Genomic DNA, 17809 nt, shown 5'->3' with positions numbered 1-17809 from the left:
CCACTAAATCTTTCTTATGATTTTTGCTTCAGGTTTTTAAGTTAATAACATTTATTACAGAAGAAATCCATTGTTGTACATTATTTCACATGCCCGAAAAAATGCCAGGTTATACTATACCAGCAGTTACTAAGAAAGCTGCCAAAGAAAATTATATTATGGTCCTTTCTTCTAGTGTTTATAGCTAATATTTTTCCCTTACCCTAGAATACCCTACAATTCAAGAATTTGATAGTTTTTACTACTATATATACACAAATGATTAAAAATCGACCCCTTCCTACACAGAATCAATACTGGTGCTATACTTACTGAACCAATACCATCCATCAGTGTTAGCAATGAAGCTACAACTCTTTTTTCCACTTCATTCTGAGCCCCTTCTCTTTTTGGGCAAAGTGCATCCAGCTCATCAATAAAAATAATTGATGGATGCCTAAAAACAAACAAATACAATGAATTAGCTAATACACATTTAATTTTTAAATTTGACATGTGACATGTCACATTTAGGATTTAGTTAATATTAAAGACAAAGGCAACAGGATGCTAAACTAGAAAACCTTAGATGAATTCTAGCCTAAATGATTAACTCACCAAAATTACATTCTAGTGAATCTGCCCTCAATTAAAAGAAGAGGACTGAGAAGAGTCTACTGCTCATGAGATGAGCCTATGTGTAGGCAGAACTTGCCCACTAATGCCTACTGCATTGTTATGCCTCAATTCAGAAGCCGAAGCTAGAGATGTTGTCCCTGGGAACAGGATTAATGTCCAAAGGAGCAAAATTAGAAATGCTCTCTGTTACTTTACCCAGGGGTCCTCAAACTTTTTAAAGTGGGGGCCAGATCACGGTCCCTCAGAGAGCTGGAGGGCCGGACTATATGAACTACTAATTCCTACTGTAACACCTCCGCTGCGCTCACTGCCCAAAAAACCTGGCGGGCAGGATCAGACTCCTCTGCGGGCCGCATGTGGCCCGCGGGCCGTAGTTTGAAGACCCCTGCATTAAAAAATTTACTTACACCTAGGCTGGTTTTGCTTGTGGATAGTGTCAGCCTGCAGACTGAAGGGTCCTGGGTTTGATTTTGGTCAAGGGCAGGTACCTGGGTTGCAGGCTCCCTCCCTGACCCTGGTCAGGGACCTTGAGGAAGGCAATCAATGGATGTATCTCTCTCACATGATATCAAATAACACTGTTCTGTTTCTCTCTCTGTCTCTCACCCTCCCTTCCACTCTCTCTAAAAAAAATCAATGGAAAATATCCTCAGGTGAGGATTAACAAAAATAATAAATAAATAAATAAATAAATAAATAAATAACTTTCATGATAGTTAATGTTCCTATAAAAAGATGTGAATTCTTTCATAAGAGGAAACCTCAACTGTCAGCAACATAGCAATGACAACAAAAATATACTAAACAATAAGGTATGCCCTGGTTCTCAAACCTTTAGTATTAGGACCACAGATTACTTATTTCATCTACTATAACTAGGAAAAAAATACTTTAAAAATGGAAGTTCTTTCAATAAGAGAGCAATTATTATGGTAAGTTAAATGCCAAAAAATGATAGAGCATAGCCATATTATGAATAATATTATGTATATTAGATCAAGTTATAGACCATGCCCTAATGATGCTTGTAACGTAACATGGTAACTAATTTGAGGAACAATATTCAGTAAGAATTTGCCGAGACCAGTTTGGCTCAATGGATAGAGTGTCGGCTTGGGGACTGAAAGGTCCCGGGTTCGATTCCGGTCAAGGGCATGTACCTTGGTTGCGGGCACATCCCCAGTAGGGGGTGTGCAAGAGGCAGCTGGTCGATGACTCTCTGTCTCATCGATGTTTCTAGCTCTCTATCTCTCTCCCTTCCTCTCTGTACAAAATCAATAAAATATATTAAAAAAAAAAAAAAAAAAGAATTATTGTTAAAGAGCAAAACACTTGTCCCTTTGAATTAAAGTATAACAAAACAAAGTTTTGAACATAAAGAGCTATTATTACACAATCTACTAAGGGAACTAGATATACTGACTATACCTAAGTACCCAAAAGAAAATCATGAATTTCTATCAAGAAGTCACATGATATATCAAATAACAATGTCTTATGGGTTTTTTTTTTAATTGAGATATAATTAACATATAACACTATATTAATTCCAGGTATACAACATAATTTAATATTTGTTATTTTGTGCAATGATCATAAGATGTCATCGTGACATCTGTTGCCACGTAAAGCTACAGCACCTTTTTTCTTGTGATGAGATCTTTTAAGAGCTACTCACTTTACAATTTTCAAACATGAAATGGTTATATTAACTATAGTCACCATCCTATACATCACATCCCATGAGTTATTTCTTTAATAACTGGAAGTTATTAGATAGAAATAGATGAGATAAAACGTCATTAGATTTACAACCTATTTCTAGTGCTACCACTACTAGTTTTGTGCTATTCTTTCATGCTTAGTATAAAGTGTTGGCATCTCTACTTTCATTAACACAGCCTTAACTACTAAGTTCAAACATGAAAAATATAGAATACCGCAGAGTGGCTTCAGCAAATATCTGACGTAACTTTGCTTCAGTTTCCCCATAGAATCTGTAACAAATAAAATATATTTAAGGAACAACTCTCAAACTTTCCAAATATTTCCAGAATACTTAAAATTAACTTTCCAAAATTATTTTCCAAACTTAATTTGTATATAAATTAAAAAAGAAACCTAAAACATTTCAACATGTAAAACATCCAGACAGAATATAAGCTACCATTTTTTTTTTTAATTTAAGCAATGATTTTTTAAAAACCACAGTAAGCAGAGCATCTTAGGCCTGAGAGATGACCTTGCAGCAGGTAACAAATCATCATTAACCAAGATATCTCAGCACCTGAGCCTCCAACCTTTAAAAAGGAACCGCCCAAAGAGAAAGACTTTGGAAATCCAGGGCTCAAAGGGATCCACACAACAACCTTATTTCGCGCTGTGAATCCAAAGCTCTTCAATAAACCTAAAAAACCTGCACAGCCAGTATGGCTCAGAGGTTGAGCATCAATCTATGAACCAGGAGGTCACAGTTCAATTCCCTCATCAGGGCATATGCCCTGGTTGTGGGCTCAACCCCCAGTGTGGAATATGTAAGAGACAGCCAAGTAATGATTCTCTCTCATCATTGATATTTCTCTTTCTCCTTCTCCCTTCCTCTCTATAATGAATAAAAATATATCAAAACAAGACACAAAAAATCTGTAATTTTGGATTGACAGCCCTTTTACTTTGTGTGGCTTTGATTGTCTACATGTAACATAAGAGAATAAAAAAGGCCTCTATGAAGCTATTGAAAGTGAGGAACACAGTTATATGAAGAGAAAAACATCTAAATTGGGTTAATAGTGCTGGTTACTCTAGACAGAACTATAATCAAGGGTCCTGAAATCATCAAATGATAGACTCTATAAATGCACACCACGTTCCTTGTTTTAGAATATGTTGAGAAAACAAGATAGCAGTTGTAACCAGATTAGTATAATTTGGTCCTTTCAGAACTGTAGCCATTATCTCATTCTTTTTCAACAGAAAGCTTCTCAACATTTTTTTTTTATTAAATCTTCTTAAAAAGTGCCATGAGAATTGAGTCATTTTTGTTAATTATTAAGTTCTATATAATAAAAGTACCCAGTGTTGTCAAATTCACATAATATTTTTAATATTTTAAGGTGAACTGTGAGGACTTAGTTTTCTTTTGCTGTTTGCAAAGGCAATGTTTATTTTCTACCTAGCATAGAACCTATATCTGTAAAGAAAAAGAATTAATTGTAAATTATTGCAAAGTATGCAGTCAACACTAAAAACAAATAGTTTTTAGAGTCACAGATGGTTCATATATTTTGGTTTTTCATTTCAGCTAATTTTGGCCCAGAATTTTATTTTAATTGAAAAGATACTCCCACTTACCTACTAAAACAAAGATTAAATGAAGGAATAATCCAAAGTAAGTATAGTATTTCTTTAAAAAAATAAGTGCATTATATTGAGATCTGATGTTTTTACTTGACTATATTACCTATTTTATGTTTTGTAAACTAATGCTACAGTAATATGATAAATATAAGATTAAATGTTAGTTATTTAAAAACCAGGATTAGCCAAAACCGGTTTGGCTCAATGGATAGAGCGTCGGCTTAGGGACTGAAGGGACCCGGGTTCGATTCCAGTCAAGGGCATGTACCTTGGTTGCGGGCATATCCCCAGTAGGGGTGTGCAAGAGGCAGCTGATCGATGACTCTCTCTCATCGATGTTTCTAACTCTCTATCTCTCTCCCTTCCTCTCTGTACAAAATCAATAAAATATATTTTTAAAAAACAAACAAACCAGGATTATTCAATGAATAAGGTCGCCTTATTGTCCTGGGTTTACCTGATATAATGTCAATCTTTCTGACAAGGATTCTGGACCTGTTTTATTTCTAGACATTTACCCCATTCTTCAAACCATTATAATTGGAGCTCAGTAATAAATCTTATATCTGAAATTGTTTCATTTATTATTACCAATAATAACAGCATAGGCAGAGTTTATCATCATAATGTAAGTTTTTAATTTCTAATACTTTATTGTGGTATTGCATAATTGCATAAAAATGCAATTATGTCTGATTTGTAGGTATTAAAGAGCTCAGCTAATACTGTAATCTACATGCAACTAAATTAAATCTTTACTATTGAGCCCTAAAAAAAGAATTTAAGAAGGATCCTCCTATATAATAAAAGGATAGTATGCAAATTGACCAAAAGGCAGAATGACCAGTGGCTATGAGGCGCACTGACCACCAGAGGACAGACACTCAATGCAGGAGCTGTCCCCTGGTGGTCAGTGCACTCCCACAGGGGGAGCACCGCTCAGCCATAAGCTGGGCTGACAGCTAGTGAGAACAGAGCACAGCGGCAATGGCGGAAACCTCTCCCACCTCCGCAGCAGCGCTAAGGATGTCCAACTGACGGCTTAGGCCCACTCCTTTGCAAAAGGGCACAGACCGGGCTGAGAGACCTTCCCAACCCACCCTCACCCCCCAATGCACAAATATCATGCACCAGGCCTCTAGTATATAATAACAATATTGTTTATTCTATTACATTATGCACCTACCTGCTTATAATTTCAGGACCATTTATTACAGAGACATAGGCTCCAACTTCATTAGCAATAGCCCTGGCAATCATTGTCTTTCCAGTACCTGGAGGGCCATACAATAACACTCCTCTAGGGGGAGGAATTCCTAGAAGAAAAAGAATACTGGATTCAGCATTACTAGGTTTCTTGTAAGTGCTGTCATGTGACTTAAAACATGAGTTAAAAATATAAATTTACCTTACATCAGAAACTAAAGAGTCACATTTCCTTCTTCTTTCCAGGAAGACGTATAACTAGCCCAAACACTGACCTCCAGCAATGACAGTTTCTCTCTCTACAGAGCCAACCTGACCAGGCACTTTGGTGAAAAACTGGCTGGACACTGTTGTCATGCCCCATTCCACATTATCAAAACAAAGTCCAGACAACAAAAAGCTCATAAAGCGAGGGACCAATCCCAATTTTCAGCATATATGCATTTCTAGGAAAATGTCAATCCAAGGGTTCATTTTATATACTTATAAAGGTTCATAAAAGAGGGGAAAAGCAGAGAAAGAGATGGTATGCACCAAATACATGGAGAGTATCCTCCTATATAATAAAAGAGTAGTATGGCAATACCCACACAAAAGAAGCCTTGAGTTTCCTAAGAACCAAGTCAATGCAGATATCTGCTCACAGCTACATTTCCTGAGAAGTTTTACCCAGCATATCTGAATGTTTGGCTTATTTATTTACTCATTATAGCTGATCTAATCTGACAAAAAATTTATTCTAGATACAATATAAACAACTGTAAAAGTACGCAATTAAAAGAGGCAAGGCTACAACTAACTCATTACAACCTAACATATCACTTAACTGGCATCTCCCAAAGCAACTCACACCTCCTATCATACCTACCGCTCAGGAAAGAAAAATAGGCAAAGAGGTGAGCAATTATTAGATAAGTGGAATGAGCTTAATGCTTTTGAGTTTGAATACTTTTGGGTACAATACACTCAAGAAATCATACCATAACTCCTGAATAGTTCAAGCTGCTTGAGAGGAAGTTCAATTATTTCTCTAATTGCTTTCAGCTGACCATTTAAGCCTCCGATCATGTCGTAAGTTACTTTGATTAGGTTGTCTTGCTCTTTTGAATTTATACCCATTTTTGTAAAATTGACTCTGGTTGTTGAGGAAATGAAGTAGAAAGTATCAGTGTTGCACTTTGCTCCCAGATTGGCTGGCTTTAGGAATCTCTCTTCATTGATAAGGTACTCATTTCCTCCTCTGGCAGACGCAAAGCTACATTCAAGACCTGTGACTTCCTCTAGCCCAAGCCCACTGCTGCCACCAGGACTCTGTGTGACATTTGACAAACTGTCACCAGTTTTATTTATCTTTCTGTCTTCTACTGGTTTGCAGGGAGTACTGCTTGATGGTGGGACACGAGGATCTTCCAGATCCAACTGGCTTAGCTGTAGGGACATATCCAGGGTACTGGCTTCTATGCTGGACCGTTTAGAGGCCATTCCCTGAGCATTGGTATCAGGGTCACTCTGAAGCCTTTTCAGTATTTTGCCATCTGCCCCTTTCACTCGCAACACTTGCAACTTGCACGGTCGTCCATAGAATGTAATGTATAGAAAGTTGCCTGGTAAAACAATCTTGCCATCTAGAAAACAATTTATTGAAAATATATTTATGTTAGCACAAGTTTTCACCCATTTAATGTTTAAATAGCATTTATCTATTAACAAATCTACATGACTCAAAAGAATAAATCAAAGAAGGCAGTATTAATGAAAGAACTGCCATGAAAAATAAAGGCCCTAATATTCCCTTAATAAGGGAGCCCTATCTGGAGATCAAAGAAAAACAAGATGATTCTCTGAAGTGGGGAAGATTCTATCAACTACATTAACAAAAAGCCAAGCAGTCTATATTTGATAATAAACTAACCCAAAATGGCACACTTAAACCAACACACCAATGTAACATTTCTCACTGGAGAGAGCAAGAGCTCAAGGATTCAAAGTCTCAGTTATCCCACTGACTTTGTCCAAACACGCTGAATATTCTCTTTATTGCTAAACTACCAATCAATTAATTGGGGAAAAGAATCCCACACCCCTATCTTAATAAGACATTCATTTATTGAGGAAAATAGTCTCTATGCCATTTTGAAGAAAACTACCAAGTAGTCAACACCTCAAAGACACATTACAGTATATGCTGTTGCCTTGCTTCTTAAATTTAAAAAAATATTTAAAATATGTCTCACCTAGTTTTCTCAGAAGACAACTAGCCAATTGTTCTTCATTAATATCCACATTTTTGTCACTGTAAAGGTTTGGGGTGGGAAAAATAGAAATAAACATTAAGGATTCCAGAAACTTAAATGTAATATAACGCATACATAGTTGTAATGCAGACCTAAGGAAAAGCATAATTAGTTTACAACCTGGAAATTATTTACACAATTTTGGAATGACTTACAAGTTTCAGCTAGTTCTTATAGCCATGAAAATCTTCTTTGTAGTTTGATGTCCTTTTGGCATAAATCAATTTTCTTCAAATACAGGGTACTACCCACTAGTGGATCATAATAATTTCAGTCAATCCTACCCAGCACTTTTTTAATAGAATATAAATGTCAGAATATATCAAAAAGAGAAAGGGTAAATACTGCTTTATAAGACATTATTACACACAAACATCTATATACTTGTTGTGTACAAGTACATGTGTGCATATGTGCACTCTATGTATATATACAATAGATGTGTATGTACAATGAACCACAATGAAAAATGTTTATTCTTCGTCAGTAGAAACATTAGAAAAATGCTGAATTTAATTAATCCCTTACCAAACTTGCCATAACTTGGCGAAGGGCTTTTATTAATAGCTTAATTTATTCCCTTTGTATAACTTATAAATTATCTTCCAGGGAAAATAAACTCTGTATTTTATCTGAAGAGGTAGAAATAAGAAAAAGGAGACTGGTACAATGGAAGTTTATTCTAAAGAAAGGGCATGCCTAAGAAAAATGGGAACCCTTTTTTGACTGATAACTATGTGTACCAGGAAGGACACTGAGTACGGAAACAGGCAACCCTAAAAATCATGGCACTTGTACAGAACCATGTTCTTGGAGAACATGTGCATTTTTCCTTCTTATCCATTTGTAAGCAGCCCACGTGGCCTTCGGTTGTGAGCTCTGCCAGACATCAGTGGAAGGGGATGATCGAGCTCAGTGAAAGCTGCTTTAGCAGGCCTATCTGTGCCAGAACTAAGCCATGTCCTTGACTTTCTCAGGAACAAAACCAATACAGTTTATCTTCATTATTTGCAGTTTCCATATGTGCAAATTCACCTACATACTACAATTTATTTGTAACCCCAAAACCAGTACTAGCAGAGCATTCCCAGTCATTCATGGATGTGTGTAAGGTAGGCAAAACATCTGAGTCACACAACACCTTCTTCTTTCAATTCTCATCACAGGTGACCAGAAGATTGCAACTGGAGATGATGAGGGACAGTGTAATGTAGAGTGAAAGTTCCAGTTTTGGGATCTCATTCTGGCAGCTGTTAGTGACATGGCCTCACTTCTAAACTACCTCTTCTCTTTTGTAAAATGAAGAAAATAGGACATACCAGAACAAATTGTTTTAAGAATTTAACATTATAATCTATTTTAAATATACATATTTGCATATTTATATCTATATATGTTAAATACACACACACACACACACACACACACACACACACACACGCACTCTCCAAGGAGTAATGGTTTAATATTTGCTAATTCAGTTTTAGGGACAATTTTGTAGAACACAATACCACAAATAATGAGAATCGACTGTATGTTCATGTGAGAAAGAGAAATACAAGGAGAAATTTTAATGAATCAAATCCTATCTATCAATAATAAGAGTAATATGCAAACTGACCATGCCTCCGCTACACCCACCAGCCATGCCCACCAGCCAATCAAGAGCAAGTATGCAAATTAACCCAACCAAGATGGCTGCAGCCACAGAGAGCAGGAGGCTTGGGTTTCCCTGGCAATTGAGGAAGCCAAGCTTTCCGCCTGCCCTGGCTGGCCCAGATCTCCGCTCAAGGCTACAAAGTTTCAATTATAGAAGATAAATAAATCCCAATACCAGGGCCTCCACTTGGGTCGCTGGGGGGCATGGCCAGCCTGCAAACCACCACAGGCCCCTCACCTAGGCTGCCCCACACCCCAAGGGAACTCCCACCCTGATCCAGGACACCCTTCAGGGCAAACCAGCTGGTCCCCACCCGTGTTCCAGGCCTCTATCCTATCTAATAAAAGAATAATATGCAAAATTACCATTACTCCAACACACAAGATGGCTGTCCCTATGTTGTCAAAGATGACTACCCCCATATGGACACAAGATGGCTGCCACAAGATGGCCAACAGGGGAGGGCAGTTGGGCAGGATCAGGTCTGCAAGGGAGGGCAGTTGGGGGTGATCAAGCCTGCAGAAGAGGGCAGTTAGGGGTGACCAGGCCGGCAGAAGAGGGAAGTTGGGGGCGACCGGGCAAGCAGGGAAGGGCATTTGAGGGTGACTAGGCCTGCAGGGGAGGACAGTTAGGGGCAAACAGGCTGGCAGAGGAGGGAAGTTAGGCATTAATCAGGCTGGCAGGGAGTGGTTAGGGTTGATCAGGCTGGCAGGCAGAAGCAGTTAGGAGCAATCAGGAAGGCAGGCAGCTGAGCAGTTGGCAGCCAGTAGTCCTGGATTGTGAGAGGGATGTCCGACTGCCCGTTTAAGCCCAATCCTACCTGGATGGAGCCTAAATGGGCAGTGGGACATCCCTCGAGAGGACCCAGATTAGAGAGTGTGCAGGCTGGGCTGAGGGACACACGCCTCCCCCTTGTGCACAAATTTTCACGCACCGGGCCTCTAATAAATATATAAACTGAAGAGGAAATTATATGTTTCCATAAATGCTTAAAATTACTAGTTAATACAACTCTGAACTAGTTATACTTAAATTGTCTCTATTAAAGTCTGAATAAGAGATATTTGTAATATGTATCAGAACAGCAAAAACAACCAATTTTGCTTTTAAAAATGAATAGGTGCAAATAAAATCATTTCCACTAGAAGGAGCTCTAAACTTACTAATGGAATGTTTTAGATATAGCACCATTGAAGGATTTAAGCAGCAGATAAAAATTAATGACTTTTCTTACTGAAAATTTTGTCTATGCTCTTCTTGCTGCAACATTTAAAACAAAATATATTTTTTTAAATAAAAAGTTTAAAGCCAAGTTTCCATGGAAAACCTATACATTCCCTCCATAGCAAGAAATCATTATCACCTAAGAGTGCTCTGCCCTCAAGAGTGATAATCAAAACTCCAGTCAAATGAGTGCTGTGCCTGCAGCCCTGTTTGAAGTCAGTCTGGAGAAGAATCCTGTGCAATCTGAGCAGTAGCACTAACCAACCCACACAAGAACGGGCAAGTTCCAGCCTTCTCACCGAGCCCATTTCCTCATCTGTGAAAGGGGGAAGGTAAGGAAACCTTGCAGGATGTTTACAGGATTAAATGAAAAGAAAAAGGAAAGATGTATGTATGCACGTATGTGTGCTAGTACACAGCTGGTGCTCAACACATGTATTTCTTTTCCTTTCTGCTTTTCATCATTTGTTAAATGTTTGTTAAGTATTTTTAAAGGAAAAAATATGCCAAAGCTCAAGCTTGGCATCTATAAAAGTAACAAAAGAGAGGAAAATATTTTAAAATCAAGCTATATTGGAAAATATTCTGTGATTCTTTTTTTTTTTCTTTTTTTTTTTTTTTCTGTGATTCTTAATATAAACAACAGTCCCCAACTGTTACTAGGATGATATTAAAATTTCAAAAGATGTTTTTTAAAAATAAATTTTGATAATATTTTTATATGTATACTGAGTCAAAATCATATTAGATACAGAATACCGAGGATGGGAGATATGCTTTAATTATATTAATACGCTGCTTCAAACAGCTAGTCTTTGTTGAGGAGATATTTAAAAATCTGATAGAAATAACTCTCTCACTAGATTGAATAATCAATGAGTTAAAATATATAATCAGCCCAGCCAGTATAGCTCAGTGGTTGAGTATCAACCTATGAACCAGACAGGTTATGGCTTGATCCTTAGTCAGGGCACACGCGAGCTCAATCACCCAATGTGGTGTGCAGAAGGCAACTGACCAGATTCTCTCTCATCATTGATGCTTCTCTCTCTCTCCCTCTCCCTTCCTCCCTGAAATCAATAAAAATATATTTAAATATATATGTGTATATATGTGTATATATACTTTGAACAGTCTTAATTAAAACTATTTCTTGCCTACTCCCTTCTTTTTAGCTGTAAAAAAGACAAGAAGCCCTGAGTAGTACACTGCAGTCCAAGATGAAAAACATAGTTAAATACCCATCAGCAATAATTCTCTCATCTACAGTGTCAGGGCACACTCTAATCATAGGAACTAGAGAGTCGTTAGTCCCTAAGTTATATAGCACTCTGTAATACAGGAGGCAACTAGCCACTCACATGTGGCCAGTCCAGACTGAGATGTGCTATAACTATAATATACACACTGAATATTCAAGACTTAGTTTAAAAAACAGAATGAAAAATATCTTATTAATAGTTTTTTACAGTTATAAGATTTTACACATATTGGCTAAATAAAATATAGAATTATAATAAATTTCACGTTTCTTTACTTTTTAAATGTGGTTACTAGAAAAGGCAAAATTACATATGTTATTCACACTTGTGACTTTCATTATATATCTACTAGGCATAGGCAACACTGATTCAGTCACCAAAGAAAAGGGCCAAACCTGAGTGCCACGTCCATTTCGTCAGCCTGCAGCACAGCACCCAAAAGCGGCTGGACATGGATGGCGTCACCAACTCTGACACCCACATTCTTCTGTGCTATTTCACTCAGGCCAACCTTGCCTCCAGGAAATCCTGATACAGGCCAGGCCGTATAGACCTGCCCAGGAGAGATAATAAACATTCACAGAATATCAGTAATTTATAAAGCAGAAAATTAAGCATAGCCAAGTACATGGATCTGCCAACCACCAAAAGGGTTACAATCTGACAAAAGGTACAAAAAAGTTTTATAAATATTACATTTTTTGCAAAGATTAGGAATGACCCCCACAGTGAAAACTATGAAAGATCTGAAAGATCTGAGAGATGGAGTTAGGAAAAGAGATCAAGGTGAGAAGAAAATGAGATAAAATCCTGAATCCAGCCTAGAGCATAAACTACATCCAAGAAGTAGTGAGGGGCCCAGCACCAGAGTTCCTGGGAACATGGACCTCCTCAGACAAATGTTAAGCTCCAGATAGAGGGCTGGGTTCACACATTTAGTGTCTTCTCATCCACAAGACAAGGTAAAGCTTTTAAAAATATAACTCCAGAGGGTGGTGGTAGAGGGGGAGGGAAGTAAGAGATCAACCAAAGGACTAGTATGCAAGCATATAAGCATAACCAATGGGCGCGAGACACTGTGGGGAAGAGGGGAGGGCATGTGCCCAGGGGGTAGGGGAGGCAAGGACAGTGGGGGGGGGGGGGTGGAGAAGAGACATGTACTATTTGTAAATAACATTAAAAAAAGATTTATATATACATGCCCAGAACTATGAAAAGAATGGGAGGCATGGCACCAGCAGATAAGAGATTTCAAAACCTTTCCAGAGGGCCCCAGGGGATGAGAGAACACTGAGTAATGAAGCAGAGAAGATATGGCAAAGATAGAGGCAGGAGCTGGTAGCAAAGAAAGCCAAGCTGCTGAAAACTGCAACAAGGAGAAACACAGCTGAAAGGGGAGAGTAATCAAATGTTTGTATAAAAAAGAGATGACTTCATACGCCAAAACAGTGTTTCTGCGGAGAAAAGTAACAGACTGGGCAGAATAAGGACAATAAGTGGATGTCTTACTACCTCCCAAGGAAAGGTCTCTCTCTCCATTATGACTTTTAGGGCTATATTCCCACTGCAATCATAGACATCCAAGAAGGGCAATGTTTTACATTAGCGTGAGGGTCTTTAAAATATAGATTTTCATTTTTCCCTGCTTGTTCTGAAAATTACAATTTAAAAAAAAACACACCCTCAAAGCTTTCCAAACTAAGTAAATGACAACAAGGACTCTTACCTCTTGTTTTCCATGTAAACTGGTAAGCAGCACTGGTCGGCCGATACTTATATTTGCAGACTTCATAGTGCCAAGTCCAAGTTGAACAAGAGAATTCTGGAACTTCTTAGGAACTTTGTCATCTACCAAGAAGCAAAAGAAAATGATTTTTGCACTATTTTGTCACTGAGGTTAAGGCATGCTTTCTTTTGGAGGAAATAAAAATCCTTTATCAACATAACCACATGAACACACTTACTGTATCCTGGAGAAACCAATATTGCAGCCCTTCTTATTTTAACAAATAAACTTAAAACCAAATCTTTTGAGAATCCAGACAGTATAAGTGCTAACTAAAAAATAAAAATAAAAAGTTGTTTTATGGAGTAGGTATTAGTTTTCATTATCTAAAAAAAATCTTGCCCTGACGGGTTTGGCTCAGTGGATAGAGCATCGACCTGCGGACTGATGGTCCTGGGTTCAATTCCAGTCAAGAGCATGTACCTTGGTTGCAGGCACATCCCCAGTGTGGGGTATGCAGGAGATAACTGATCCATGTTTCTCTCTCATGATGTTTCTAACTCTCTGTCCCTCTCCTTTCCTCTCTGTAAAAAATTAATAAAATATATTTAAAAAAATAAAAAATAGATACGAATCCAAGATGGCTGCTCGGGTAGGCAACTAGCCGCAGCCGCACACAACAATTTTAATAAAATACAACTAAAATATAAAATGGACATTACCCAGAACTACAGGAAAGTCGACTGACTGGAAATCCTACAACAAGAAGCAAGGAGAAAACCAGAAGGAAGCACGGAGGAGCTGTAAAAGCCCAAGGTACGGAGACACGCGGCGCACGCGGAGAGAACGGAGCCGGAGAGGAGGGAGGCCGAGTGCCTGGCGGGCGTTCCCTAGCGGAAAGGAGATAAAACTCCGACTGTGCTGGGCCCCTGACTGCTCTGAACCCCAGTTCTGGGCCAGACCCCGGGGACTCAGGCTCAGCCATAGGGAGCTGGGCTGTAAGTCGGAACCCCGGGGCAGCGGAGAAAGGAGGTCCCGGAGGCGCGCACACTGCCCCCAGAGAAGGGACGGTCGGCTGTGCCGCGGGATTGCCCTGACGGGAAGGAGACTGGGGCTCCAGACTGCTGTGAACGCCACCTCCAACTCCACTTCCAACTGAACTGAACCCCAATACCGGGCTCATTGGGGGAGAGCATAGACTGTTTGGCAGCAGGCGAAAATCGAGGGCACCTTTCTCTCAGAGGCGCCGGCAGCGAGCACTGAAGGACCCGCATAGGGCGGGGCTGACGGAAGCCAAAGCTGCAGGCTCCACCCTGAAACCCCGTCCCATCTGTAACTGCGAAATGCCACAACAAAATAGATCACAAACAAAAGAAATGGAGGACAAAAAGCGTCTGGATATAGAGTTCAAATCTACGCTTATAAGGTTTTTCAAGAATTTCCTAGAAAAGATGGATAAGGCCTATGAGGATATGAAAAGAGATCAACTAGAATTAATAAGGAGTCAACAAGAAATGATAAGGGATCAACAAGAAATAAAGAATACATTGTCTGAAATAAAAAATATTTTACAGAGTCCTAAAAACAGAAGGGAAGATCGCAAGAATCAAGTCAAAGATTTGGAACATAAAGAGCCAGAAGACACTCCTCCACAGAAGCTAGAAGGCAAGAGAATCCAGAAAATTGAAGATAATGTAAGAAACCTCTGGGACAACTTGAAGCGAACCAACATCAGAATTATGGGGGTTCCAGAAGAGGAGAGAGAGCAAGATATCGAAAACATACTGAAAGAAATAGTGACAGAAAACTTCCCCCACCTGGGGAAAGAATTTGACTTACAAGTCCAGGAAGCGCACAGAACTCCAAACAAAAGGAATCCAAAGAGGACCACACCGAGACACATCATTATTAAAATTCCAAGAGCAAAAGATAAAGAGAGAATATTAAAAGAAGCAAGAGCAAAGAAGGTAGTAACTTATAAAGGAGCACCTATACGATTGTCAGCTGACTTCTCAACAGAAACCATGCAGGCCAGAAGGGAATGGCAAGAAATATTCAAGGTGATGAATAGCAAGAACCTACAGCCAAAAATAAGCTACCCAGCAAAGCTATCACTCAGAATCGAAGGCCAGATAAAGAGCTTCACTAATAAAAAAAAGCTAAAGGAGTTCATCACCACCAAACCAGAATTATATGAATTGCTGAAGGGGGTTCTTTCAGAAGAGAAAGTAAACAAAGATAAAAATTATGAACAACAAATACGTAATTATCAACAAGTGAATCTAAAAACCAAGGAAATTAAAAAAATCTGATGAACAATATTAACTGTTGAATATAATAGAATCAGAGGTATGGAAGGGGAGTGAACTGACGATTCTTGGGGAAAAGGGGAGAGGGGGGCGTGGGAAGAGACTCAACATAAACTGTGCACCTATGGATGAGGACAATGGGGAGAGGGGAAAGGGCAGAGGGTGGGGTGGGAACCTGGTGGAGGAGAGCAATGGTGGGGGGGGGGGAAGGAACATTTGTAATAATATGAAAAATAAAAACTTAAAAAAAAAAAAAAAAAAAATCTTAAGCCGAAAAAAAAAAAAAAAAAAAAAAAAAAATACTCCCCTGGAATCCCACCACTCAGAGATAACCGCCATGCTTCACTAAGAGGGTACAAATTAGTATTTATTGTGTCACATCCCAAAAAGGGAAAACTGGCAAGATGTTCTTTTGAAATATACAAATTGTGATTTCCCACCCCCAGTGTCTTTTCTTTTAGAACACAATGGGCTTGATTCTCTCTTTTTCGAAGTCCTATCCAGACTGGGCTAATTTTCTGCATTGTTAGTATTTATACCAGAAAATCTCCTTGGCATCCTTGATTCTAAGCAGGTGAGAGTCAGAATCACTCCCAATGGGGGGGGGGGGGGGGGGCGGCAAAAAAAAAATAAAATAAAATAAAAAAATAAAAAAAAATAAAAAATAAAAAAATCTTGCCCTGGCTGGTTTGGCTCAATGGAGGGTCCTGGGTTTGATTCCAGTCAAGGGCACATGACCAGGTTGCGGCTTAATCCCCAGTGGGGGGCCTGCAGGAGGCAGCCAATCAATGATTCTCCCTCTCTTTTCCTCTCTGAAATCAATAAAAATACATTTAAAAATATAGATAGATCTTGACATTCACTATCCCCAGTAACTAACTTCATGCTTATATGTGCCAGATTAACTAATGAGATAGTAAACGTAATTTCATAAAACCATGCAGGTTCCATTTGGTCATTCAGCAAATCTTTACTATGCGATAGACATTACACTAGACACTGGGGATACAGAAGTAGACACAGTCCTTGGCTTTATGTAGCTGACAATCCAGCAGGATAACAGAGTTATAAACCGTCACTGAGTCCTAGCCAGGTAGCTCAGTTGGTTGGAGCATTGTACAGTACACTGAAATGTTGCAGGTTTGATTCCAGTTCAGGGCACATTAACTAGGTTGCAGGTTCCATTCCCCGTTGGAGCCCCATGAGAGGCAACTGAGCAATGTTTCTCTAGCTAACATTAATGTTTCTTTCTCTCTCCTTTCCTATCTCTCTAAAAATAAATTTTAAAAAGTATATTCTCAGGTAAGAATTTTTTTAAAAGTCACTGAATAACTGCATAATTATAAACAAAGATTAATGCAATAAAAAAAACACAAAAAAAAAAAACACTAAGAAAGCCTTTAATTGGGATCTGATCTCATTTGGAAGAATAAGAGAAAGCTTCTCCAAGAAAATATTGCTTCAATTCAGATCTGAAGGAAGAGTAGGAATTACCTAAAAGAAGAGGAAAAAATGAATTCTGAGCAGAGAACAACATGTCCAGAGATATGGGCAGAAGGGAGTACTGTGCATCAGAGGAAAGAGGTCAGGCAGAGTGGTGGGAGACAAGCCATATAAGGAAGGTCAAGACCATTCAGGCCAAAGGTGATATCAAGCTGATCTTTACCCAACAGCAATGGCAGGACAGTGAGGGGTGAAATGGTGGTTCATGACAGGATCTTCATTTAAAAGACCATTCCAGCTGCAGAGCAAGAAGTAAATGGAAAGGCTAGTATAGTAAGCAGTCCAGATGAGAGAGGATAGTGTCTGGATTATGGTGGAAGCAATGGAACAGAGTGAAAAACAGTAATGTGGGAATATTGAGGTGATAAGCAAGACTTGGTGGTGGAATGAATATTAGAGATGAGCTGTCATACATGACTCCTAGATTTCTGAATAGGAGTTCTTGAGATCAGTCTTGAAATAACTTTGAAAAATCCAAGAGAAGAGATATACCCCAGTGCTATTTAAATTGTAGTTGGCAAACTATTTGCTTCTGGTTCCTAATAAGCATAGAAATGAGAATAAATGTTTAGAAGCTTTTATTTATTTTTATTTTTTAATATGTTTTTATTGATTTCAGAGAGGGAGGGAGAGAGAAGAAAGAGGGAGAG

At 38.7% G+C, this 17809-nt stretch overlaps 2 protein-coding genes across 2 annotated transcripts in view; one reads left to right on the top strand and one right to left on the bottom strand.

Moving 5' to 3' along the window:
• AFG2A (AFG2 AAA ATPase homolog A) overlaps window positions 1-17809 on the bottom strand; it is a gene marked incomplete at its 5' end in the record, with an annotated part of 210022 nt that overhangs the window by 190112 nt on the left and 2101 nt on the right. The window contains 7 exons of the mRNA XM_084886584.1: window positions 313-436; window positions 2559-2615; window positions 5162-5291; window positions 6162-6806; window positions 7416-7474; window positions 12017-12174; window positions 13348-13469. Coding sequence (XP_084742710.1) covers window positions 313-436; window positions 2559-2615; window positions 5162-5291; window positions 6162-6806; window positions 7416-7474; window positions 12017-12174; window positions 13348-13469 — 1295 coding nt within the window. The remainder of the gene's footprint in view (window positions 1-312; window positions 437-2558; window positions 2616-5161; window positions 5292-6161; window positions 6807-7415; window positions 7475-12016; window positions 12175-13347; window positions 13470-17809) is intronic.
• On the top strand, window positions 2899-3405 carry LOC311622563 (small integral membrane protein 8-like; the record flags this gene model as incomplete). Its single annotated transcript, XM_084883826.1, is given in 4 exon segments — window positions 2899-3045; window positions 3269-3315; window positions 3317-3322; window positions 3324-3405. Coding segments are annotated over 4 exon segments (282 nt in total), but the record flags the coding sequence as incomplete, so codon positions are not given.

The sequence above is a fragment of the Pipistrellus hanaki genome, assembly GCF_964339955.1.
Source record: "Pipistrellus hanaki genome assembly, chromosome: 5".
Lineage (NCBI taxonomy): Eukaryota > Metazoa > Chordata > Mammalia > Chiroptera > Vespertilionidae > Pipistrellus > Pipistrellus hanaki.
This window is presented reverse-complemented; position numbering and strand designations above follow the sequence as displayed.